At 33.1% G+C, this 27,687-nt stretch overlaps 1 protein-coding gene across 1 annotated transcript in view; it reads right to left on the reverse strand.

The window, feature by feature from the left end:
* LOC132750012 (trichohyalin-like) overlaps positions 1-27,687 on the reverse strand; it is a 157,478-nt gene that overhangs the window by 22,784 nt on the left and 107,007 nt on the right. Inside the window, exons 24-29 of the mRNA XM_060739962.1 lie at positions 26,804-26,905; positions 19,460-19,642; positions 7,087-7,218; positions 6,221-6,441; positions 4,866-4,914; positions 2,142-2,204 (exon numbers count right to left, since the gene is read on the reverse strand). Of these exons, the coding sequence (XP_060595945.1) occupies positions 2,142-2,204; positions 4,866-4,914; positions 6,221-6,441; positions 7,087-7,218; positions 19,460-19,642; positions 26,804-26,905 (750 nt within the window). The remainder of the gene's footprint in view (positions 1-2,141; positions 2,205-4,865; positions 4,915-6,220; positions 6,442-7,086; positions 7,219-19,459; positions 19,643-26,803; positions 26,906-27,687) is intronic.

Raw genomic sequence — 27,687 nt, forward strand, 5'->3', positions numbered from 1 at the left:
AGATTTTTCTTTCGGTTGCCATGGCAACCAGAGTTCTGCATGAAATGAAATTCTTTGAACAATCTTGATAGAGCTTCATACAAAGAGTATTCCTGCCAAGTTTCATTAACATTGGCCTTGCGGTATCATAGAAGATGTCCTTAGAATATTTAAAATATGGACGGACGACAGACGACGGACGCCATTTGGTTGGCCATCCTAAAAGCTCACCTGCACTTTGTGCAAGGTGAGCTAAAAATCATTGAACCAGAAAATGCTGACAATATGCACAACTAGACTTGGTACTGATCATTCCTGTAAAGTTTGGATGAAATTGCACCAGTAGTTTATGAGGAGTAGTCCGGACAAGTTTTGTGACGGACGGACGGACAGACAGACGGACAGACAGACGACGGAGAAGTGATCCCTATATGTCGCCACTACTCCGTAGAGGCGACACAAAAATCTTTATATTGTAGTAAATAGATAAAGATTGTGTGAGTTAAAATTAAAATATATATATTTCATTATTGCATATATCAGACAGGATTATCTACTTATTACACCGGTGCAAGAAAAACATGTCATGTCATTCTGGGGTGCCTTTTATGTATCAAATGTGTTCTTAGATTGACATCATTTTGCCGTTATGAATGAAATTGTAAATTCATTCGCAACTATAAGAAAAAAGTGCTAACTGACAATTTTAGTGTTTGTAATTTCTTTCCGAAACATGATTGATATGTCATATGCAAGAAAAAGAATCAAACACCAGTTGTTGTAACATACTGGGATATCGGGCAACTGTTAAATGGAAACACACAGAGCCTCATTACTGCTGTAAACAGTTACCCCCGAAACTAGATATTCCAGTCTGACATCCTCATAATAAGCCTCTATGAAAGTGCTGTATGAAACAGTAAGTGGCAGGACTAGCCAGTTACAATATGCTTTCTTTTGGTAAATAATTGGGTATGAAAGGCTAACTTCAAAAGCTTAGCTAGCCACTGGTTCAAAGTGCCTTGCTGCCTGCAAGGTTTTTGACATTTTTGTTAAATACATTTGTCATACAAAGAAGTGAAATAATACAAATAAGTTCTAAAATGATTATTAAAAACAGATTTTAGAATTTGAAAAATAAAGCTCTCTGTTTTCATGCCAAGATTACTTTAAAACTTGTGCTCAGAAGGTGATAAACACAACAAAATAGACAGCAGTGAAGCACAGGAAACTTTTTGTCCAACTAATTTTGAAAATATCTCTGATTTTTTATAATAGCAAATTGATGCTTGTTAAGAACAATATCAATACCCTTTGTCCCATTCCCAACCACCTATCTTTTTTTCAACCTTTTTTTATCCAATAAAAAAGGCCATCAATTAGAGTATGACCATAATCCAATGATATTGAAATCGTAAATTCTTGTTAATTTATAACTGCTTTTAAATTTTGTATAAGCAGAAGTGATTTTTTAAGGTCAGTATGGAATGGTTCCCCGACCCATACTGATCATTTGGATGGGGAAAATAAATGGGGTCACCCTTATCATTTTGGAAAACAAAACAAAGTTAACAATACCCTTTGCAAATAGCTAGGTACCATACAGACCAAAATTGTCAAATACCCGAGTGTCTTGTCAGGTTTTATGCTAGACAGTTAATGTTAGACAGTTGCCCTTTTATTCTTTTTTTATTTAAAGATTTGATTATACTTAAGAATATTAATATAGCAAAAACATTTTAAGAGGACAGTGCTGAATTTCTCTCAATTCTACAGTACAAAGCTGATCCTAAAATTTTACTTACATTGTAAAAAAGAATGAGGAATGAATGAAATTCTAAATTGCAAGTGTTCTAGCTATAATATTTAGGAGAATGTGACCTGGTGTAAAGCATTTGCTCCTCTGACAGGAAAAGTAATCATTCTATTTGGCTACAAATAAACTAAATCTGATTTCCATGAAAAAAATATCTTAATTTTTAGGTAGTGCAAAGAAGAAAATATCCTTAGAACAGGTAAAGATGTGACATTGGTGCAGAAAGTTCTAACAATTATATTTGGTGTTCTGATACCCCCTTTATGAAAAAATAAAATATCTACTCCGACACTACACAAAAATAAAACTAAGTAGCAGCACACGCGTTTCTATTAATAGAACAAACCTCGCTTCCGCGACAAACTTCTTGGGCGTCCGTAAACAAGAACAGGTCATCTCGGGACTTTTGCTTAAAAGTTTATAAAAAAGGGGAGACAAATATGAATAATAAAGAACATATAAGGGGACACAATTCTAATGATAAAAGAATGTAACATATAAATAAAAGGTGTATGTGCCTCGGAAAAGTTATAAAAGAACAGTGAAATGATATGAAAGAATGGTATGAAATTATATGAAATAATGATAAATAGATAAAATAGGTTATAAAAATAAAATATCAATAAGAAATTTCTATGACACTATCTTATCTTGATTCCTAAATTGTCTTTAAACTTTGGTTTGTGTGTTGTCACTAAAACAGAGTAAAGATCATATGACAACTTAATTTTAGTTTTATTTGCGGAGAAAGATGTCAGGTGTCCCTCTGACTCTAAGCCTTATATCATATATTTATTTCAGGCAAAAGGTGGCACTAAAATAAGAGTCAAGAACCTTTCGCAACTTAGCTTGATGATGATGAACAAGGAAGGCAAAAACATGCTTTTGTTTTGTTTTTCTTCACTAAGTTATTTACAAATTTACAAAATTGCAGAATGCCAAGATGTTGACAAATGATGATAGAAATGACAGTCTGTGGGCGTATGACATTTCACAGCAAACTGGTCAAAAACAGTTGCAAAACTACTAGTTAATTAGATGTAATAATATAAGATAAAGTAATGACATTATAAATGAAAAAAAATATCATAAATTAATCCTCTTGAAATATTATCATGTACAGTCATGTGATATTATAAATTTTACACAGATTTTTTTTCCTGCAAATCTAAAATTCTTAAATAACAGCATGTCTTAATAAGCCCTTAATACATCTGCAAGTGAAAAATCAAACAAACAAACAAACAACAAAACAAAACAAAGGTGATAACATTATCTTACAAACTTAAAATGAATTCAACAAAATTAAAATGGACACCTTTAAATAAATTAAAGAGTCTTTTTAAAATGTATAAATGAAAACTAATCTGTGCTAAATTCTATCTAATATTATTGTAAAAATGATCTGAGAGGTCTAAAACTTGTTAAAACTATGTAACAACATAGTTACAATAATGTTACATTTACATCTGTAAACATTTGATAAAACCTGTCTATTTTGTCAATCCATAAAAACAATATGCCTTTAATTAGAGGCTTTAACATAAAGTTTAGGTATCTTTTTGTCAACTGGATTAGGAATATTAAAATGTATAACAAATATCATAAGACCTTTTTGAATCAGAAATGAATGGGCAGGCAAAAGTAAAGGGAAAGGACAGGCAAGACTAAAAGGAAAGAACATGCAAGAGTAAAGATAACGGACAGAAAAGAGTAAAGGGAAAGAGTAGGCAAGAGTAAAGATAAAAGGCAGGCAAGAGTAAAGGGAAATAGCAGGCAAGAGTAAAGGCAAAAGGCAGGCAAGAGTAAAGGGAAAGGGCAGGCAAGTGTAAAGGGGAAAGGGCAGGCAAGAGTAAAGGGAAAGAGCAGGAAAGAGGAAAGGATAAAGGCAGGCAAGAGTAAAGGGAAAGGGCAGGCAAAAGTAAAGGGAAAGGACAGGCAAAAGTAAAGATAAAGGACAGGCAAGAGTAAAGGGAAAGAGCAGGCAAGAGTAAAGGAAAGGGCAGGCAAGAGTAAAGATAAAGGACAGGCAAGAGTAAAGGCAAAAGGCAGGCAAGAGTAAAGATAAAGGACAGGCAAGAGTAAAGGGAAAGAGCAGGCAAGAGTTAAGTTAAAAGGCAGGCAAGAGTAAAGGGAAAGGGCAGACAAAAGTAAAGGGAAAGGGCAGGCGAAAGTAAAGATAAAGGACAGGCAAGAGTAAAGGCAAAAGGCAGGCAAGAGTAAAGGGAAAGGGCAGGCAAGAGTAAAGATAAAGGACAGGCAAGAGTAAAGGGAAAGAGCAGGCAAGAGTAAAGTTAAAAGGCAGGCAAGAGTAAAGGGAAAGGGTAGGAAAGAGTAAAGGGAAAGGGCAGAATGGGGTAAAGGGAAAGGGCAGGAAAGAGTAAAGGGAAAGGGCAGGCAAGAGTAAAGGGAAAGGGCAGGCAAGAGTAAAGGGAAAGGGCAGGCAAGAGTAAAGGGAAAAGGACAGGCAAGAGTAAAGGGAAAGGGCAGGCAAGAGTAAAGGGAAAGGACAGGCAAGAGTAAAGGGAAAGGGCAGGCAAAAGTAAAGATAAAGGACAGGCAAGAGTAAAGGGAAAGGGCAGGCAAGAGTAAAGGCAAAAGGCAGGCAAGAGTAAAGGAAAAGGGCAGGCATGAGTAAAGGGGAAAGGCAGGCAAGAGTAAAGGTTAAGGGCGGCCAAAAGTAAAGATAAAGGACAGGGAAGAGTAAAGGGAAAGGGCGGGCAAAAGTAAAAGGAAGATTAGCAACCTTTACTGCACAAAATATGCTCTACCAATCTTAAAAGAGATTCAACAAATATTTTAAATATTTTTGCTGTTGATTTATAACATGTGATGATCTTCATAATTATCCGTGTATTTGATCTGGGAGATGATTTTATTGTAAAACGTCCTGTACTTCAAGATGGGTGGGTAAATGACGACAGTCCTTATCTTGAAATTGTCACAAAAACAGGGTTCCAACTTACTTGTAAACTCAAAATGACTTAAAGACAGGTTCTATCTAAGTTGTTTTGAGACAGTGGTTATGGTCTCCAGTAAAATATTTGACTGAAAGTACATTTATACATACCAGTGCTGAGGTTGTTGCAGATTTTGAAGGACCGAGGTTGTTTTGTGAACTAAAAATAGGAAATAACAACATTTTTATTAGCTTAATTAAGTTTTGATTAAACAAAACAGATAACAGAATTGAATAAGGTGTTCACTATAAGTGTCAAAAAATTGATGTTATTCTTTACCTGAAGTGATAAAACTTTGTTTAGACCAACATCTTTAGTGAAAGAAAAAAATTGCTAACAACTTATAGATATGGGTAGACTAAAATTTACTACTGTAAAATCATTATTATTCGTGGGGCACAAATTTTCGTGGTTTTCGTGGGTAGGTCAATCCACAAATGTCGCATATACATACTTGATCGTTGTAGTCTACTAGGACTTGATTGTGTTAACAAAAATACTTAACATAATCGAGTAATGGGAACCCAGGCAGTGCAATAATTAGCGCTAATAAAAATTGTCAGTTTACTCTTACTAATTTAAAAAGTCTTTGATATTAATGTCGTAAGTACACAAAACTATAAAAAAAATATGATCGATAAAACAGATTTATTATACATTCTTTTGTTGTTTTTAAATGATCCAGTATAATGAATTTTAATCTGTATTTGTGCGAACGCTATTCCGTAAACATCAGACGCCACCGACTTTTTTTACTCGTGTTATTTACCGAGATTAATTTACAAAAAACCTGTCAGGTGTCGTATAAATTATGCAATGTTTACATCGGCGAATTACAGGGGCAGTGTGTCCAATGGAGGTGCATATCATGTCACATAAATGTGTTAATTGCAGTCAATTATCGGCAGTAACTGTGCTACATTAGACTTATGCCCAGAGGCAAGGATTAAATTTATTGACACGCGCTGTGTGACAAGTAAAGATATGTACATGTTGTAAGTAAAAATGTTTGGCGATAAAGTTTTAGATTACTTTGCATTAGGTTACTGAATTATTTTTTTAACAAGAAAACGAAAATCCACGAATTTAAGAACCCACGAAAATGCCCGTTTTGATAAAACCACGAAATTTCATGCCCACGAATTTAAGTGAATTCGCAGTATTTAGCTTTAGTGACAAAAAAACTTAACCCAAGAGAAAACACTTAGCTTACTCTTGGTATAAGTGGACAATCAGCTAAAGTGAAAAAGCTTATGTCCTCTCTTCATGTACATTTTATAGTTCAAACTAATAGACTAACCCAAACTGCTAATTAGATGAAATGAAAAGGTAATCTCTTAATTTAACAGGAAAGGCTAACCTTACCACTAAACTTACGTAATAAAAATAATTTCCTAACTACAAATATTGACACGACGACAAAACATGGACATGATTAAAAGAACTAATGAGATGATGGACAAACCTGCCGAGTGATATTTTTCTAGGAGTAAGTCCGAGCATCTCGGATGTTTTCCTGCATTCTTCATTTATCTCATTAACTAAGGTTCGTTCAGTTCTGTCCTGTGAGAAGTTTAGCTCTTTTTGTTGTCTTGTGAAGCGCATACATTCCTCACGAAGCTGACGTAACTCTTCTTCCTGAAGTCTGATTGTGTCCCTTAGTTTCTCGATTTCTTTCTTATGCTCCTGAAATACGCTTTCTTATAAATAAATATGAGGAAATTGAAATGGACAATATGGAATACCAACTTGCGTCCGAGGTAAATAACTCCTATAAAAGATTTCAAAATAGAAATATTTCAAATCATGGTCTTATTTCTAAAACGTTGGCATTTTATACAATATCTACTAAAATCTAATTTTAAAAGGTGTACTGTTTTCAAAGAAAACAGATCTCCTGTCTTTAAAGTGAACTTAGGGAGATATTCCATATTGAAAATGAACCATTTTTTGTATGGAGAGGTGACACTTTGTATGTTAAAGGGTAAAAAAACAACAACAGTAGATGCATTTCACTCAGAATTTTGCTTTTTTTTTCATAAGCCTTTCCTTCAAATATATATCGTTTAATTTAAACATATTTTTAAGCTCAATTAATTGTGAAATATTTCTTGAACCTTAAATTAATTTACTTCCTACTCTCCTTTCTTTCTCTAACTAACCAGTACTGGCGTCATATGAGGAAATACGGCTGAGACCAAAGTAGGGCACAAACTGTGTTATGACAGGCAGGCACATCAACTTGGGCACCCCCTACCCTGACCCACCATTCCAACATTTTTATACTAGCCAATCTTGGACAATGATGAACTCTTATTTCACAATTAATACCTGTTTTAATTGTTCTTTAATTCTATCTAGCTCAGATAAATGTTCTTGTCTCATCAACTCCTTGGCACGTGCTACAGCAACAAGTTTTTCGTGCATTACAGCCTTGTTAGAATTCTTTAACTCCTCCAGTTCCTGAAAATAATAAATCAAAATTTTGTTAACATAACATAATTTTAACATGGTCTTGCCATATATGTTTAAAAGACATAAAAAACCAACTAAATTTAAGAAATATTTGTCCCAAATTTTTCAAAAGATCAACATTTTATTAAAACAATTTCAACATAGTCTTGGCTGAAGAATCAAAGAAAAAGACATTTGTTTTCATAAACGAACACAATACTTAGATTAACTAATGCTTTAACTTTAAAATAATTAAATTTTTTACAAATGAACACAAATTATGCATACATGTAGACTTGCCCTTATAATAAACATTTGTATTAAAGTAGTAATCAAATGTCCTTATTCTTCAAAAAATCAACATTTAAATGATATACATGAAATACCATTGATATATTTCAATATGAACTCTTTTTCAACATTTTACAATGCATCAACTTTCATTTTAAAGTGTTTGTTCATAGTTTTGAATTCTATTCAGAATATCATGATCAAAGGCATATAAAGATAACAAGCGAAGTTTTTATGCACAACACAACATGGCTGTAAAAGAATGGTGTTTCACCACAGCTGTACACTGCATAAATAAAATGACAAGGTCCCCCCCCACCCCCGAATAAAATGCTACTTTGACGAATGACTATTTAGTACACAGCTGTGGACTGAAGATAAGGGGGTACTGCTATTCATTTGATGGGTAAGATTTTAAGGAAAGCAAACAAATACTTCAACCAAGAGTTTGACAGCACGAGTCTAAATATTTATAGAAAGACAGTGTTGACACTAAGAAGCATGGTTATAAAATCCAAAAGCTGAATAAATTACATTCTTTTATAAAAAAATAATTATCTAGGATTCTCTACATATAAACTGAACTTTAATGAAAAAAATGTCAGAACTGACAAATTCTTTTTCTTTTTTTTAAGTATCATGCTAAAAATTAACTCTTAATTTACAGCATTTAAATACTTAACTTACTTATATCAATAGAAAGAGATAAGACTTAGGTGAAACGTGGAAAGGGTTGTACAATAAATGTTTAGAAATTAAGAACAATACAATAAGTTTATCTGTGTGATTTACGATACCCTCTGGATAAACTATTGGTTTAACAAGTTTTACTTTAAACATATACAATAATTACATATAGAGATGTTTAAACATGTTTAACTTTTCCTGCATTTTTGTCTTCTTATGCCAATTTTTTGTGGGCATAATTATAAACAACAAGAGCTGTCAGAAGGACAGCGCGCTCGACTTTTTTAGTGCTTGCCTATAAAACAAAACTTTGACAGTTAAGGGCACACAAGACTTTAACTAGGAATTTCTAAGTACAAATCAAGAAACATTTTCACAGAGTTATCTTCTCTTGCTTACAGATAGGTCTCATGATGGCACATAAGAACTCCAACTTCCAAAGTAATATCTCAAATGGTTAGGTCAACAAGTGGACAAGAATGAAAATTTTAACTGAGTTTCTAAGTCAAAAAGGGCCATAATTCAAAAAAAATCCTTAACAGAATTACCTTCTCCTGCCCATGTTTGGGACCATGATGGTAAACAAGTATTCCAACTTTCAATTTAAATATCTCAACCAGTTCAGTCAAAAAGTTGACTGGTACAAAAAACTTAACCAAGATTCTAAGTCGATAAAAGGCCTTAATTTTTAAAACAAATCCCTGACAGAGTTACCTTCTCTTGCGTACAGATGGGGGTAATGATGTGAAATAGCATTAAAAGTTTCAAAGCAATATCTCAAAGGGTTAAGGCAATAAGTGGATTTTACCCATATTCAATGTATTTTCTAAGTCAAAAAGGGGCATAATTCTGTCAAAAACCTTGACAGAGTTATGTCCTCTTGTCTGTTGATGAAGGTCGTGATGGTAAACAAGTATGGTCAGTTTCAAAGCAATACCTCCAATGGTTTTGAAATAAAGTGAGGTGGTACAAAAACAACCAAGCTCAATACACTTTCTAAGTCAAAAAAGGGCCATAATTCTGTCAAAAACCTTGACAGAGTTATGTACTCTTGTCTGTAGATGGAGGTTATGATGGTGAACAAGTATGGTAAGTTTCAAAGCCATACTTGTAATACTTCTGAAATAAAGTGGGGTGGTACGAAAAACTTAACCAAGGTGTGACGCCAACGCCGACGCCGACGCCGACGCCGGGGCGAGTAGGATAGCTCCCCTTTTCATAGAAAAGTCGAGCTAAAAACTGGTAGTCTAAAAATCAGATGACTACAAGAACAAATATGTTAATATCTTACCAACAAAATTATACAGATAATAACAAAAGAAAAATGGTATTTTGAATGCATTTAAATATAGCTTTAACATATATACATTTTGACTTGTTTAGATTATGACACCAGTTCTCAGACTAACCAGAGTACTCTGGTGTCATATGGTTGTGGATCATGTAGGAGTCAAACCCATAAATGGTAGGAAATATTATTGGGCAGATTCTATGCTGGTCTTTGAGTAAAATACTTTTATCAAAGAAATTTATTGAAATCTATGAAATTTTTACTAAATATATCTAATTTGAATAAAAGATTTACTCAAAAAAAGTACCAGTGAAGTTACATTCCCTATTATGGGTCAAATAAGTACCGTATGGTCTTTTTCAAAAAAATAAAAATAAAAAAACTACCAGTTTTTTTTAAAGTCACTATAATATTCACATTATGTACCCCTACAGTGTGTGCGTTTAGATAACATAACATATTTTACTTTTGTGAAGTCAAAACACATTCAAAGAGACTGTGCAGCAATTATGAATATTTTCAAGTTTAAAATTTGAGCATTTAAAAGTATATCTTTAACTATAAGGCTGCATTTCCCTTCAAAGTTATACATATATCTTTTAAAGCTACAAATATGAACAAGTATAAAACAATTTACCTTTGAACAGTTCAAGAACCTATTCCTAACTTCTCTAAGGTTATCATAATCCAAGTCCATTTTTACTGAATTAAATAAACTATTCACTACTACACACACATATGAAAAAAATGCAAAAAATGGAATTTCAAGAAAATTAACTTCCTAGAAACTATTTGTTTTAATGACTTCTCCCCCTTTAAAGATAATGTCTGCTATAATTTAAACAAGCAGTCCTGCTGGCACACAGATTCTATTTAAATTCTAAAACCTCATTCATTATGCACTTAACATCTTTATTAATTATGAATTATTTTCTCATAATCATTTCATTACATCACCTCAGGTCAAAGTGACAGAAATAAATCTTATCTCAAAATCATTTAAATAATTCATTCCACTTTTATCGAATTTATCATACAAATTTTGCACAATCCACTATTAAGAATTCAATTCATTAAATCATTATAATTCTTATATCATTGTATTTTTTATTTCCATTCAAACTAATTTAAACTCATCCTTTAAATCATGGAAAAAAACTTATTCTCTCGATTTCAAAGCAAACTTCAAAAATGCACAGTATGTGTCATCGACCACTGTCTGCAATTCAATATCCGCAATAAATCACCATTCAGTTCAGTTCAATTTTTTTTCTCTCCAAAATTAAAACGAGTGATTAAAATTAATCAATTCCCTAATGATTTATCAATAACGTTTGTTGATTATAATGAAAGGTATTCGCTAGACGCACTGCCTGTCTTAAATAGTTTTACCCGTAAGATAATCAATCTACCGACGCTAATAAATTCTTTGTCTGTTCAACTTACACCTTTTATGTAAACGTAAGTAAAGACCTATTTGTATAATCTTTATATTACTATAATAATTTACAGGTACTTGTATTAAGTTTTTACCGTCGTTTAAACGTCTTAAGGATGTATGCTTTTCTTCCCTCAAGCCTTAAGAAGCATTTTATAAACATCTTTGTCAATTTTGATCGAAATAATGTCTTTATCGCGCAAGTTTCACACAAAAGATTAACAAAACAACTTTTTTTTTGCCGTTCAGATAAAATGAAAACATTTGAACAGATAAAAATGCTCGTATTTTTTTTGCAAAAATCAATCCTTATAAACATTTCTATTTCAATTTTAAAACATGTCTCTACATTGGATAAAGAGGGCTTTAAATTCTTAAATTAAGGAACCCTGGCCTGAGCAGAAATTAATTATGGTGAAAATGCTGTAGTCAGTGGCTCCCCGAAGAACAACAACCTTTTTAAAAACACAGTAAAAATTCATCAGATGTAATAATTGACAATAAATCTTAACCTCTGTAAAGCAATTCAACCCCTCTAGAGCATTTTTTCCTCTGAGCATTTAACTCCTCTAGACCAATTTCACCTCTCTAGATCAATTTCACCTCTCTAGATCAATTTAACCTCTCTAGAGCAATCTAACCTCCCTAGAGCATTTTAACCTCTCTAGAGCAATCTAACCTCTCTAGAGCAATTCAATCTCTCTAGACCAATTTCACCTCTCTAGATCAATTTCACCTCTCTAGATCAATTTAACCTCTCTAGAGCAATCTAACCTCTCTAGATCAATTTAACCTCTCTAGAGCAATCTAACCTCCCTAGAGCATTTTAACCTCTCTAGAGCAATCTAACCTCTCTAGAGCAATTCAACCTATCTAGACCAATTTCACCTCTCTAGATCAATTTCACCTCTCTAGATCAATTTCACCTCTCTAGAGCACAGGCGGCAGTATCAGTGTTTGGACACCCCACCCCTATCTGCCCCTGGACCCCTACTACAACCCTGAAAAAAGTCAACACTCTAAGGCTTACTATAAGGTACCAAATACAAAACCACCGATGAAATTATATAAAAAAAAAATTTTTCCACTATCAAAATTATAGTTATAGAAAGGTGTAAAGCCTACTATATGTCCATTTGCCAAACAATGTGGAACACGGGAAATCGTCGTTTCGGCGACTGAGGCGCATTCCGGCGGGATTCCGCTGCATCATTCATTAACATTAATAAAAAGAACTAGAATTCCTCAGTTTATGTAATTCAAGTCTAGTACAAAGCAGACAATTTGTAGCAGAAGTAAAAACTTTACAAGAGAAATTTTAACAACAAATGAATTAATTCTGTTCTGTCTATATATTCTTATATTTATATTTTTTGTCAAGTTTCCAACTTTCCTGGGCACTATTTGAGACATCCAAGCTAAGTAAATAGATTCACCAACATTCCATAAACTAAGGTGGATAACTTCCTCACATAAGAGTCAGCTACAGTGAGGGGGCAAGAGGTCTTTTAACACTCAGCCATGGAAGCTTATCAATTTATTTCATTTTTAAAATGTTCAACAATAAGATCAATGGAATCGTTCTAACATATAAAGAAATATCAAGAAAATTAGAATGCATTAAATTTTACAGCTACATATTGCCTTATTGGCAAACAAACATACCAAATCACAAATCCAAAGCACCTGACAAATAAATAACAAAGTTAACACATCTGACAAACAAGTGAGTGGTTAACACATCTAAGTGGCAAACAAATGATAAAGCCAACACATTAATTAAATGGGAAAGTTAGTACATCTGGCAAGCAAATGACAAGGCTAAGTAACACATGAGAAATGAATTAACCTACACATCTGACAAATGACAAAGCAAATAACACATGACAAATGAATAAACCTACACATCTGACAAATGACAAAGCAAACACACCTGACAAACAAATGACAAAGCTACTGCAGGACCACCATCATATAACCTACTCTACAACTTTCTAAACCAAATTTTCATCATCCATGCTATATTAAACAATTTTCTACATCTGTTATATTTCATTCACATCAAAAGCACTATGTTAACAAAAAAGGAAAACAAAATTTTTCGTTTCACATGTTATTAACTAAAGCTAATTCCTAAAACTCAAGTTGTTTCAAAATTTGCACACATAAACCTATGCACATAACACTTACCGCCTGCATGAATTTGATTTTAAATAAAAAATCCATGATTTGTTTTCATAAAATTACACAATTTTTAAAGCATGAATTCTTATCTTGAATTAGCACAGGGTATGCCAGCAGAAATATTTGATTTGAAAGGTATATCAGTGGTATTGATAACAAACATAACACTATAGTTATGGCCTAACTGAATAGTTTATATATGAAAAGACTTTTTATCAAGTCAAAGAAAATGAGTGATACCACTTTCAACACATTAAATATTTGGAGTTGTTTCCTTGCATTGGCTTTCTCTACTTACATTAAGCAGCCTAAGTGAATTATAGCTGGATATTAATATGTGAAAGCCACACTGACAGTATCATTTATTTGACAATCTATTTTAACCCTTATTTACTATTCATTATCAATATATTATTAGTTATAAAGATCGTTGACAGGTTATATGGCCCTATATAAACGGCTGTTTGTAAATATAACCCGAGCCGCTAGGCGAGGGTTATATTGCAAACAGCCGTTTATATACGGTCATATAACCTGTCAACGATCTTTATAACGAATTTATAATACAGCAAACATCATTTTTTTAGAGAAAAAAGTAAGATTTCTCCATGAATCGACAACGGCCGTGTATATAAAATTATATAAACGTCACGATTATCCAATGAAAAGCGACGTTACAAACGTGCAGTATTATAATTATATATATATATAGCTTTTGGTTGGGTTTGACGTCACACCAACACAGTACAGGTCATATGGCGACTTTCCAGCTTCACTGGTGGAGGAAGACCTCAGGTTCCCTTCTGTGCATTATTTCAGACACCTGAGTAGATCCACCGATGTTCCATAAGCTAGCTGGATAACTCACATGTAAATTCTGATGACACTTACAGTACAGCTCAAGCAATTTTTCCTCTTTCCACTCAGTCACCGCGGACACTTTAAACGGCGAACAGAAAATCGCGGGGGACATACTATAGTATGCCACAGCAAAAATCACCACGGACGAGTAGTAAAAAAAACCTGCAATCCGCGGTGGAAAATCACAGAGATTTGCAGTGATTAATTTGCATATACATGTAAATGTTCATGTAAATGTACAACGTAGTCTTCTTTTAAAAGATCAAAAAGATTTTAATCATTCAATAAAATTATTTAATTAGCTTGGCGATATTAATGTACATTTACCGTGGAAAATCACATCACAAAACAGTTCAATGAAAAAAGTTTCAAGAAAACAGAATAACAAAATATTAACGAAATCGGTCAACACTTTCAAGAAAATTAAATGCTTTGATGTTTCTGTGTAAAAAGTTGAAACGATAGCTAGAACACTTAAAAAGTTTTTTTTTTTAGATATTCTATTCATACTTGAAACAATAAACGCCACTTATTAAATGGATCAAAGAAATAATTAAAAATTCTTATATGATTGTAGCTCTGTAAAATCAGAAAGGTTAAAATGACTTAAAGCAGTTGAAATTAATTATGTTAAAAGTTACTACATATTAGGGTTTTAATTTCACACGCAAGTCATTAAATTTTGTAATTATTTGCATACGATAGGTGTTACGTCCCTTAAAATACATAACATAAAGATTTTCTTCTATAAAATATGTGTTTGAGTTCATTATATTTTACAGACATACAGTAATAGTAATAAATGTCCCCGTGTTATAAATAAACTAATGGTCACCCAAGAGAGCGAAATACCGCTGCAATATTTCACAGTGATCCGCGGCGACAATATTCCGCAGCGCAAATTTCCCCCGATCGAGTAGACGAGCGGAAAGTCACAACTATCGCAGGGACATCGCGGTGACAGTCCACCCGTAAACAAATCGCGGGGATCGGTGGACTTTGCTTGAGCTGTACTGTACAGCTCAAGCAATTTTTCCTCTTTCCACTCAGTCACCGCGGACACTTTTAACGGCGAACAGAAAATCGCGGGGAACATACTATAGTATCCCACGGCGACAAATCACCACGGATGGGTAGTAAAAAACCCTGCAATCCGCGGTGGAAAATCACAGAGATTTGCAGTGATTAATTTGCATATACACGTAATTGTTCATGTAAATGTACAATGTAGTCTTCTTTTAAAAAATCAAAAAGACTTACAATGTGACTGATGATTTTAATCATTCAATAAAATTATTTAGTTAGCTCCGCAATATTAATGTACATTTACCGGGGAAAATCACATCACAAAACAGTTCAATGAAAAAAGTTTCAAGAAAACGGTAAAACAAAATATTTAACGAAATCGGTCAACACTTTCAAGAAAATTAAATGCTTTGATGTTTCTGTGTAAAAAGTTGAAACGATAGCTGCTAGAACACTTAAAAAGTTTTTATTTAGAAATTCTATTCATACTTGATAATAATTGAAACAATAAATGCCACTTATTATATAATATATATGTACATTTAATAGCGGCCAATCTTAAGAAGTTGTTAAATCCAATCAAGGAACTAATTTATTTATTCTTTGCTCAAGACCGCTTAATTAAGCAATTTACACCTACAAAAATTAAGCAATTAGCACATACACCTAATAGTGCAGCCGTGGACTAGTTCATGTACGTAATTATATATAATAGTTTAACAAACATTTCCTTAACATATGTTTTTATGTAAACTTTGCAAAATGCCATTACGAAATCTGATCAAAAGCCACAATTTTTTTGTCATTAAATACGACTGTGATGGGAAAATGCAATTAAGAAGTCGAGAATTACTTCTCCATAATAATGAGGTGAGTGTCATAGAAATAAATTAGAATCTATCTCATTACTTATTATACAACTACAGTAGTCCACGGTATGCGCTATCTAAAAATTTAGATCTGTGATCATGATGAAATAAACATATTTGTTACATCTTTTTTTCAGATCATAACCGTTAATGCGACATTAAATATTTCAAATAGAGAAATGTTTAGTTCAAAAGTAAATTTGTGTGTATTATATGCTACAACCCACTTAAACTTTAGTTCTCGTCAATATTTGGAGGGAAGGTAATTAACACACGTAAATTTAACAGAAAAAATCGTTTAAATGGATCAAAGAAATAATCAAAAATTCTTATATGATTGTAGCACTGTAAAATCAGAAGGTTAAAATGGCTTCAAGCAGTTGAAATTAATTATGTTAAAAGTTACTACATATTAGGGTTTTAATTTCACACGCAAATCATTAAATTTTGTAATTATTTGCATACGACAGATGTAACATCGTTTAAATACATAACATAAAGATTTTCTTCTCTAAAAAATGTGTTTGAGTTCATTATATTTTACAGACATACAGTAATAGTAATAAATGTGTAATAAATAAACTAAAAGTCACCCGAGAGAGCAAAATATCGCTGCAATATTTCACAGTGATCCACGGTGACAATATCCCACAGCGCAAACTTTCCCTGATCAAGTTGACGAGCGGAAAGTCACAACTATCGCAGGGACATCGCGGTGACAGTCCACCCGTAAACAAATCGCGGGGATCGGCGGACTTTGGAAAAATTGCTTGAGCTGTACTGTATGTGGCTTGAACATACAGCAGTGACAGGCAAGTGGTCAACAATATATAAATCTATTCATATTCTGGCTTTAAATATATAATCAAACAAGAGCTGCTATTAAAACAGCATGCTCAACTAGGATATTCTCAGTGCTTGATAGTGAAACAAGAGCCTGGATAATGTAGAATTTTCTAAGTTTTAAAAAGGGGCCATAATTCTATAAAATTCCATGTTAGAGTTATGGGCCTTGACCTCCTACTATGCTCTCAAATAAGTGTGTCAACCCATTCCCTTGATAAGTTTTGGAGAAATATACTTGCACACAAAAAAACTTAACCAAAATATAACGACCATGTCAAAGTCTGGGTCAGTATTATAACTCTCTGAACTCTTCAAACTAAAAATTGTAAAAAAATTCAACTTGACAATGATTTTATGTTTGAATTTTTCTGCTTGCTATCAATGCCAAAATGAAAAAAAATCCTAGCCACTTTGTTAACAATTTTGCCCCAGTTGCCTAAAGTCTGTTTTAAAACTTTTTTATATTTTCATTCTCTATAGATACTTATAAATTATATCCATGTTGTTTCAAACAATTCTCTTTTTGCTGACTAATGGCATTTGGAATGATATTCAGGATAAATATGAGAAAATCAAATAGAAATAAATTGTCACAAATTATTTTCAAAATATTTTCAACTATCATTATTTACTTATGGTAAACATTTTTACCATATTTTCAATATATCAATAAGTTTTCTGTTTATTCTTAAGCGAATGAATATCCAATTTTAACTAACAAAAAAAGGAAACTTGTTGTGTGTTTACAAAAAAACATTCTTTGGAATATAAAAAACCAATATTTACAAGAAAAACATGCTGTGAAATCAATTATTCTACTTTAAAAGCTTTTAAATAAAAAGTAAATAGACATGTATCTTAAACACTAGAATTTCTAAAACTGTGAACTTTGACATTTAGGGCCTCAACACGAAATTAAACGTACCAGTGCATTAAATAATTTATTATTATTAAAGTCTTTTTCATCAGAGATCCCTGTTGTAAAGTAAAAACCAACTAGCAAAATCATTTGCAATCGACAAAAATCATAATTCATTTCTTACTTTTTAAAGGGCAAACTTGCAATTGTAGTGCTGTTATTTCAGTCTGATCTTTCTTGCAATCTTAATGATCCATTATGCCTTAGAAATGCTTTTATTGTGTCGCCTCTATGGAGTAGTGGTGATATATATGGATCACTTCTCCCTCGTCCTACAATTGGCTAATTTCAAATCTTATCTTTAAATTCAACCAATCAGATATCAGAGAATTTTAGGGTGTGTCGTTAATTTGCATCAATTTAAAAATTTGTAAACAGTCTGGAAGAATTTGTCACCTACAGATTATAAGTCAGTTAAAGCTGCATGCCTTCACATGAGCCAAATTATTTCAAGAAAAACAAACATGAGAAAAATGGACTAAGATTGTATGAAAAGTAAAAAGATTCAAGAAATAATTTACATGTTTAATGCCATAAATAAAATTTTGCAGCATTTATGACCATATTTCTAATGAATGACTAATGCAGTTAGGGTTATTTTGCATATAGGAATAATTAAAGGGCCATATTAAAACTCTTAACAAAATTCATTGAACCATAAAAAGTCGATGATATGCGCAACTAGACTTGGTACTGATCATTCCTGTAATGTTTGGATGAAATTGCACAAGTATTTTTTGAGAATTAGTCCAGACAAGCTTTTGTGTATCTGGCAACACGCAGAAAAAAACATTATAAAAGGGCCATAACTCGGCCAAAAATCATTCAACGGGAAAACCCGTGAAATATGCACAAGGACTTGAGCTACAGATCAATCCTGTAAAGTTTCATTGAAATAACTCAAGACAAAAATCATTGGACCGGAAAATGCTGAAGATATGCACAACTAGACTTAATACTGATCATTCCTGTAAAGTTTGGATGATATTGCACCAGTAGTTTATAAGGAGTAGTCCAGACAAGTTTTGTGACGAACAAACAAATAGATGGACAGACAGACGGATGACGGATAAGTGATCCATATATGTCACCACTACTCTGTAGAGGCGACACAATAGAGCATTTCTCTAAGGCATTATGGACCATTATGATTGCAAGAAAGAGAGGATGAAAAATTATTTAGCAAAATACTTCAATAATGAAAACTTACAAATAACCATCTGTATATTAACTAGAATACCAAAATTGATTTCATTTTGAAAGCTACTGGCACTATGAGCTAATTTTTAAATTTAAACAATATTATCCACCAGTCATTTGTAACTCTGACCCCTAACAGGGATTTTCACTTTAAGTCAAACAAAGCTAATCCTGCACTGTCAGATGGTAAAAATACCTGCTCATTTCACAGTGATAGTGTTAAGATATATCCCCACTTATTTTTGGTGCAAAATTACAAAATTAAAACCACTGTATTGACCAAGCTTAGCAGGGACACCTGAAAGGAAAGGAATGGCTCATTTGTCTTGCTGATCCATGCAAAACTATGCTAGTTGGTGTGTGGGAATGGGGTGTGTGTGGGTGGGGTATGGGGAAATGGGGAGGGGCAATATAGTTACAAATGAATGGTTCATCTGTATTGACCAAGCTGTGCAGGGACAGCTTAAAGGTAAAGAATTGCTCATTTGTCTTGATGATCCATGTAACTATGCCAGTTGTTGTGTGGGGGTGGGGGATGTTGGTGGGTGGGGGATGCAGGGTTGGAGGTGGGGCAATATAGTTTCAAATTATTGGTTCAAAACCTTGCAGCTGCATGAAATAATACATAAATGGCTTACCTGTCGTTGCTCCTTCATTCTGGCCTCAAGACCTCTCTGCTCATCTTTCATTCTGGTCATCTCCTCCTGAAAATGTTTGATCCTCTCTCTGTGCTCCCGTTCAAGTCTGTCCTGTGTTTGCTGTACTGCCCAGTCCTTATCATCCTCCAAGTTCTTTCTCTCCTTACTGACAGCTTCTTGAACCTTAAATATTGCACAAATACATAGAGGATATTCAAGTTTTTCTCTCCTTACTGATGGCTTCTTGAACCTTAAATATTGCACAAATACATAGAGAATATTAAAAGTTTTTCTCTCCTTACTGACAGCTTCTTGAACCTTAAATATTGCACAAATACATAGAGAATATTCAAGTTTTTCTCTCCTTACTGACTGCTTCTTGAACCTTAAATATTGCACAAATACATAGAGAATATTCAAGTTTTTCTCTCCTTACTGATGGCTTCTTGAACCTTAAATATTGCACAAATACATAGAGAATATTCAAGGTTTTCTCTCCTTACTGACAGCTTCTTGAACCTTAAATATTGCACAAATACATAGAGGATATTCAAGTTTTTCTCTCCTTATTGATGGCTTCTTGAACCTTAAATATTGCACAAATACATAGAGAATATTTATGTTTTTCTCTCTTTACTGACTGCTTCTTGAACCTTAAATATTGCACAAATACATAGAGGATATTCAAGTTTTTCTCTCCTTATTGATGGCTTCTTGAACCTTAAATATTGCAAAAATACATGGAGGATATTCAAGTTTTTCTCCCCTTACTGACTGCTTCTTGAACCTTAAATTTTGCACATATACATAGAGGATATTCAAGGTTTTCTCCCCTTACTGACTGCTTCTTGAACCTTAAATTTTTGCACAAATACATAGAGGATATTCAAGTTTTTCTCCCCTTACTGACTGCTTCTTGAACCTTAAATATTGCACAAATACATAGAGGATATTCAAGTTTTTCTCCCCTTACTGACTGCTTCTTGAAGCTTAAATTTTGCACAAATACATAAAGGATATTCAAGGATTTTTTTTATTAATACAGGATTTATTTTTTTGAGTGGAATTAAAATAAATATTTCACAAGTGGGGGTAGTCATGAGTGAAATGTGATAATTTTCATACCACATGATGAAAATAATATTTTTTATAAAAGATAGAAAAAACTTGAATTTTCTGTTAGATATACAGTCTAACTTGCCCATGCGACCACGTGTATTAAGCGACTTTTGTCTTAAACGACCACTTTAAATTCCCCCCGATCATTTTCTCTCTATATCTTTAATGTATTAAGCGACTTTTGCTCAACGCGACCAGCGACCGCTAATTAGTCACCTAATTGAGATAAAGCTTTTCATTAAACGACCACTTTTACCTGTCAAGTAATTGTGTTTTTAGAGAACGCCGCCGTGTAATGTGACAAGTGTGTCAAACAATCAAAACACAACAAATAAACGTGTGAAAAATCTCTATTTCCCAAACCGGTTTAGCGTATGCAAATGAAGGTAAGTATACGCGTGACGTTTATTATCCAATAATATCGGATAAACAATGCAACGCTCCGCCCCTACTGAGATAGTGTATACGCTTGGCTTGTTGACATTTAGACTGCATTGAATTGACCTTGAACTTGATCAGCAGTTAAATTTATCGTAACAATTAGATGTAGTTTGTTTATTTCAAATGAAAAAATGCACAACAGAAAACATCTTCACTATTAGGGTTTTCGTGTTGGAGACAAGGAAAAACAACGGAGAAGTTAACAAATTCTGGAAAAAATGTCAAACATGTACGTAATGGATCAAAACTGTTTTGCACCCCGTTTTGTCAATAAATATCAGAAAGTTATTTTTTACATTTGCATCCATTTAGATTATCGGAGCGTACTAATTATTCAACATTTATATAAAAATGAAGTTAAAAAGCATTCCTACCGCATAAGAAAGATGTCATTTATAAATTTTGACTTTTATATCATGCTGACTGTCTTAAGAGACCGTTTCATTAAGCGACCGTTTTGGGTGTTTCCCTTGCGCGGTCGCTTAATACACGTTTGACTGTATACATTTTCTCTTTTTTAACCTTATGATTAGAAAGACTTCTCTTTTAATTTTGTGTATTGGCTGAATTTAGAAGAAGGTAGTCCCACAAGACACCAGTAAAAATACGGAAAACATGCATAATGTCAGATCTAGCCACTCAGGACAACGGACATTTCCAGTGTTTATAGTTTTAAGCAAATTAGCTGACTGGTTCCTAATTGCTACATTAGAATAATGCATGATCATTGGTTAACCTGGTTTACACAAAAGAACACATGGTTTTGTTGGTCAGATACGGTTTGTGAGACATAGATGTTACCCGGAACTCGTCAAATATGTGTTTTTCCAAGCTAATCCCCCCGGTACATACAAACTTTTACCATTTTAACTTCAAGGTGCACTACCGATCACAATAGATTAGTTAACCTGCTGTGCTTATTTTCTAAGCTGTAACTGTGAAATTTTGCTTGTAACCCCAGATTAGCTGGGAAAAACCCAAAATATTCTTAATTCCAAAGAAGTCTGTTCATGTACCATTGAAAAGACAAGGCGGGACTAAATTTTGCACTATTTAACAAACTGGAAAGGTCCACAAGAAAGAAATCCAGAGGTGCATGTTTGTATAAAGAAGAGGTTGTTACTATAAAATCATAAATAAATTATGTTCAGTCTGTTCAAATAATAATAACATGATTTGTTTGTTTGTTTGTTTCATTTTACGCCTTTTCCCAACAGTATTTCAGTCATATAGGCGGTAGTTTTCTAACCATCGTTCCTGGAGAGTTAGACCAGTACTACACTACCTTCCACCGCGCATCTCCCGGAGATCAAACCCACGCCAGAGAGGTAACTGGATTAGAAGTCATCGACTCTAGCCCCTCGACCATGGAGGCGGTTAATAACAACATGAAAGAACTCATATCACCAATTAATTCATTTAATATTAGGTCAATTCTAATTATGTAATATGCATAAATTCATATCTAAATCAATGTGTTAATATGGCACATTATGTCATAAATTTCATCCTTTTAAAGAAATGTGATTTCTTACAACATTCAGTAATTATTTATGATAAATGTGATGACTTTGATAAATGTGATTTCTTACAACATTCAGTAATTATTTATGATAAAAAAATAATATTAAAAGTTATAATATGTAACACTATCAATAATGATATTAAGTCTTTTAAGATATTATTATTATAATATTCTTGTTTGTCATTTTCAACTCATTTTCTTTTTATTTATTTACCATTATATTTGGGGGAAAGACCATCAGATCAAAGGCCACAGACACAGAACCGATTCCCTCCCTCTCATCCACAGTCAACATCACACAGTCACTGGAAACAGCCAGTAACAAAATACAGAAATTCAGAAAAGAGCTTCGGGAATTTCAAGAAACCAAGGACATATCCCCCAGGCCAAAAGAAAAGAACAATGTAAATCAGCATGTAAGTATTGGTAATCAATCTTACTGTTTAATAAATACTATAGACAACTTCATAGCTGGTAAAACAAAAAACTATCTTTCTGAATGGGAAAAATTAACAAGTGATAAATGGATTTTACAAACTATTACTGGATACCATGTAGAACTTGATACAGAACCATTTCAAACTTTTTTGTGCCTAACCAAAATAAAATTCAGTTTGGTAGATAATAATAAAATAGAAAAAAGAACTTATTCGGTTTTTAGATTGTGGTATAATTCAGAAAGTTAATTCTCTACAAAGATTCAAATGAGTTTATCTCAAACATTTTCATAAGACCAAAGAAAGAGGGGAAGATAAGAGTTATCCTAAACTTAAAAGTATTTAACAATCACATAGAGCATATTCATTTTAAGATGGAAACTTTACACAATGCAATAAACTTAATGCGGAAAGGACTGTTTCTTTGGATCTGTGGATTTATCAGAAAGTTATTACTCTATTCCAATAGTAGCAGAAGATAGAAGATACTTTAGATTTTATTACAACGGCCAAAAATATGAATTTCAAGCATTAGTCATGGGTCTAACTACAGCACCCCGGGTGTTTACAAAAGTTTTAAAGCCAGTTTTTGCGTCATTGAGAGAAAAGGGGCACATAAGTACAGCATATATAGATGATTCATGTTTACAAGGTCAATCGTTTGAAGAGTGTCAAAATAATATTTTAGAAACAGTCAGCTTGATGGATAGTTTAGGACTAACAATCAATCCAACGAAATCGGTTTTAATGCCAACTCAGCAAATTTCATTTGTAGGATTTATTCTCTGTTCCAAAACAATGACAATAAGACCAACTCAGGAAAAACTTTTAAATATCATTCAAATATGCCGAGATATTAAATCATCTAAATTTGTGACCATCAGAGAATTTGCAAAATTAATAGGTATGCTTGTAGCATGTGAGCCTGGTGTTCGATATGCGCCTTTATTTTATAGACCGTTAGAACACATTAAGGAAACTAATCTTAATTTGGAAAAAAGAGGAAATTACAATGCTTTTATGAAAATAACTCACGAAATTCAAAAATCAAATTGATTGGTGGATAAAAAATTTAGGAACAATTTTCAAACCAGTCTCTGAAGGAAATCCAGACTGTACAATAGCATGTGATAGCAGCTTGCAAGGCTGGGGCGCGGAAATAATAACTGAAAAAATCCTTCACTCAGGGAGTTTGGTCAATTGAAGAACAAGCTTTACACATTAATGTTTTAGAATTAAAAGCAAGTAAACTAGCAGTGATGGCATTAGCCAAAAACAAGTCAAACATTCATTTAAGGATTTTAAGTGACAATACGACAACTTGTGCTTACATCAATAAGTTTGGGGGCAAAATAAAGCAATTGAACGAAATTGCAAGAGAACTCTGGTTTTGGGCCATTTCTAAGCAAATCCACATAAGTGCGGCTCATATTCCGGGTAGCAAAAATATAGAAGCAGATACATTATCTAGAAAATATAAAGATGACCTAGAGTGGTCTCTTGAAGAATATATCTTTTCTAAACTTATAAGTTTTTATGGAAATATGCACATTGATATGTTTGCATCACGGCTGAATGCCAAACTAAAATATTATATTTCAAGATATCCAGAACATGGGGCTTATGCTGTTGATGCTTTCAGTTTAAACTGGAATACTGGAACTTTACTTTACATGTTTCCTCCTTTCAGTCTCATTCCAAAGATCTTACAGAAGGTAGAGACAGACAGGGCAGAGGCTCTCTTAGTGGCACCAATATGGAAAACACAGAATTGGTGGCCATATCTACAAAAAATGTTGTGCCAGAATTGGCTAATACTTCCTCCGGCCAGAAAAATCTTGCGACTGCAGCACAAACCGGAGCACAAACATCCGCTGAAACATCTGAGACTAGGTGTTTTTCGTATATCAGGGACGCATTACGAAGGCAAAACATCGTGGACGAGTCAGCAAATATCATAATGTCATCATGGCGCAAATCTACCAGAAAGATAATTATATGCTGTTTATATTAACCGCTGGATTAGGTTTACTGATAAGAATAATTTAAATCCACTGGCGCCTAAACCTGCTAATGTGATAACATTTTTAACCTCTATGTATAATTCAGGTCTGGGATACAGTGCCATTAATACAGCTAGATCAGCTATTAATCAGTTAGTTCACATGTGTTCGGGACTGGATTTTAAGTGTTGTACTGTAATAAATAAATTTATGAAGGGTGTGTTTGAATTAAGACCTGCTTTATCAAAATATAACCATATATGGATGTTCAGTCAGTTCTAGATTTTATTAAACAGTTACCATCAGAGTTGACATTGATGACATTAACAGGAAAATTGGCAGTATTGTTTTTATTACTAACAGCACAACGCTGCCAAACATTACATTTAATTTGTTTAGAAGATATCATATTTGTAGATAATAAAATGATCATTAAACTTAATCATATGTTAAAACAGTCTAAGCCAGGCAGACACCCCGCACCATTACATCTAAACGAATATTCAGCAGACCAAAGGTTGTGTATAGTTACAGTATTCAAGGAATATATTGAGAGGACGAAAAGTCTAAGAATGAATAATAAACTTTTGATTGGGACACAAAAACCCCACAAATCTGTAACTAAGTCAACTGTTGCTAGGTGGATAAGAATGTTTTTGAATAAGGCTGGGGTACTAGAGCATTATACTCCCCATAGTATAAGGACAGCAGCAGCAAGTTCTGCAAACTCTAGAGGCATTCCTCTTTCTTGTATACTTAAAACTGCGGGCTGGCAAAATGCTAGAACATTTAATAAATTTTATAATAAACAGATTGTGGAAGATCATACTATGCAAATGTGCTTACTGGATTAGTAAATTGTCATAATTTTAAAATGTGCTTTGCCTTATATTCAATGTTATACTTTACATGTACATGATTTCAAAAAATTATTATTTCAAATACAAGTATAACACCATATGGAAGTTATTTGTCAAATCATTTATTTTACAAAAACTTGAAGCTTTGACAGAGAAATATCTCTAAAATCTCTGTGGGGCCCTATCAGGAGTTATGCAGTCAATAAAATTGAATGATTAAACAAGACTTACCGACGAAGGAGGGAAGTTGAAGTTTGATCTGGATTTTATTGACTGCAAACTCCTGAAGGGCTCACACCCACCCACCCATACCCAAATTTTGATTTCTCTGTACATGCGCTTTTTCATGTCTAGTTTTGTTTTATGGAAACAAAACTAGACACTAGGACTCTAAAGACTGAATCTGCATAAGTAATGAGCTACGTCATCTCTCTGTGTGAGCCCTTCAGGAGTTTGCAGTCAATAAAATCCAGATCAAACTTCAACTTCCCTCCTTCGTCGGTAAGTCTTGTTTAATCATTCAATTATATTTATATAAACAATTTGTATTATACAATGTATATGTATATGTACATGTATATAGGAATTAAAGAGACATAATCATGTAACAATTTTAATGCCTCTGAACAATCTCATATGCAGTGATCTCCCCTTATCAGTACAGAGATTACATTTCTGCCAAGGGAGGTAATCACTGTGAGAGAAGTTTGGCCTCTAGAGCGAGGTTACCTCCCTTGTAATTAAGATGGAACTTAAGAATTTGCATCTTTTGATAGGTCGTAGGGTTTGTAATAATGATTTAAGGCTAAGGATGGGCTACTGTGAACTAAATTGTTTAAATCTTGGTGTAGATTTAATTTAATTCTAGAACAAAAACTTCTCAAATGTAAGGACAGAAAATTTTGGCTATTGATCATGCTGATTATGCTTAAAATTGTTTGTAGGGAGTTTTATTTTACCTGCATTTTTATTTCATCCTCCATGTTCACCTTACTTCTAGTCAGATCTGTTTCTAATTTAGCAGCTAATTTACTCAAATGTAAAATCTCATCTGATTTAGCCTGTAACAAACATTTAGCATAAAATGTATCCACAAAATAAGTTAACTACAAAATATACCTAACTTAGCATAAAATGATCACACAAGTATACACCAAACTTTGTTCTTAGCATAAAAAAGTCACACAAAAAAATTATATATTAAAATTTGATCTAGTTTAGCATCAAACAGCCACAAAAAATACATGTAAACTGCTATTGCTAAATTAAGTTCTCATACTTCACAGATAACTTTTTTCCATCATCACCTGCATTCTAAAACAAAATTGTTGCATAAAATAGCCAGAAAGCAACTACTAAAATTGTGTCTAAAAAATGATTTTGCAATCGGCTGCAATTATTCAATCTTTAAAAAATAGCAATAAGCTCTTATTTTTGCAGTAGCTCGCTAAAATCATTTTAATAACTACTTAGTACTAGCCATTTCAAAAATACATAAAGAAGTAACAGAGCAACTGCTACTATTTCCTATAAAATTTCACCAGAATCTACTCTGAAAGTCAAGGACGGAAAGATATCTTGTGAAGGCTTTTCTTTCTACTTTTAGTTTTGGCACCCATCCTGTTATATGGACCATAATTATATCAGACCATAATTATATAAAGTTTATAAAGAAAACTTGTGACTTATGGTAACCAATTATAAATTCCTATTTTGATTAATTTGTTTGCAAAAAACTTTCTTTTAAGAGCAACCTAACAGCAAAGACCACTTTGTTTTATTCCGCATTGGGCTTTAAAGACAGGTTTTTATTGTAACTATGTTTCATCTATATCTTGTAAAT

The sequence above is a fragment of the Ruditapes philippinarum genome, unplaced genomic scaffold (assembly GCF_026571515.1).
Source record: "Ruditapes philippinarum isolate M1 unplaced genomic scaffold, ASM2657151v2 ctg330_1_1_1_1, whole genome shotgun sequence".
NCBI classification, from domain to species: Eukaryota; Metazoa; Mollusca; class Bivalvia; order Venerida; family Veneridae; genus Ruditapes; species Ruditapes philippinarum.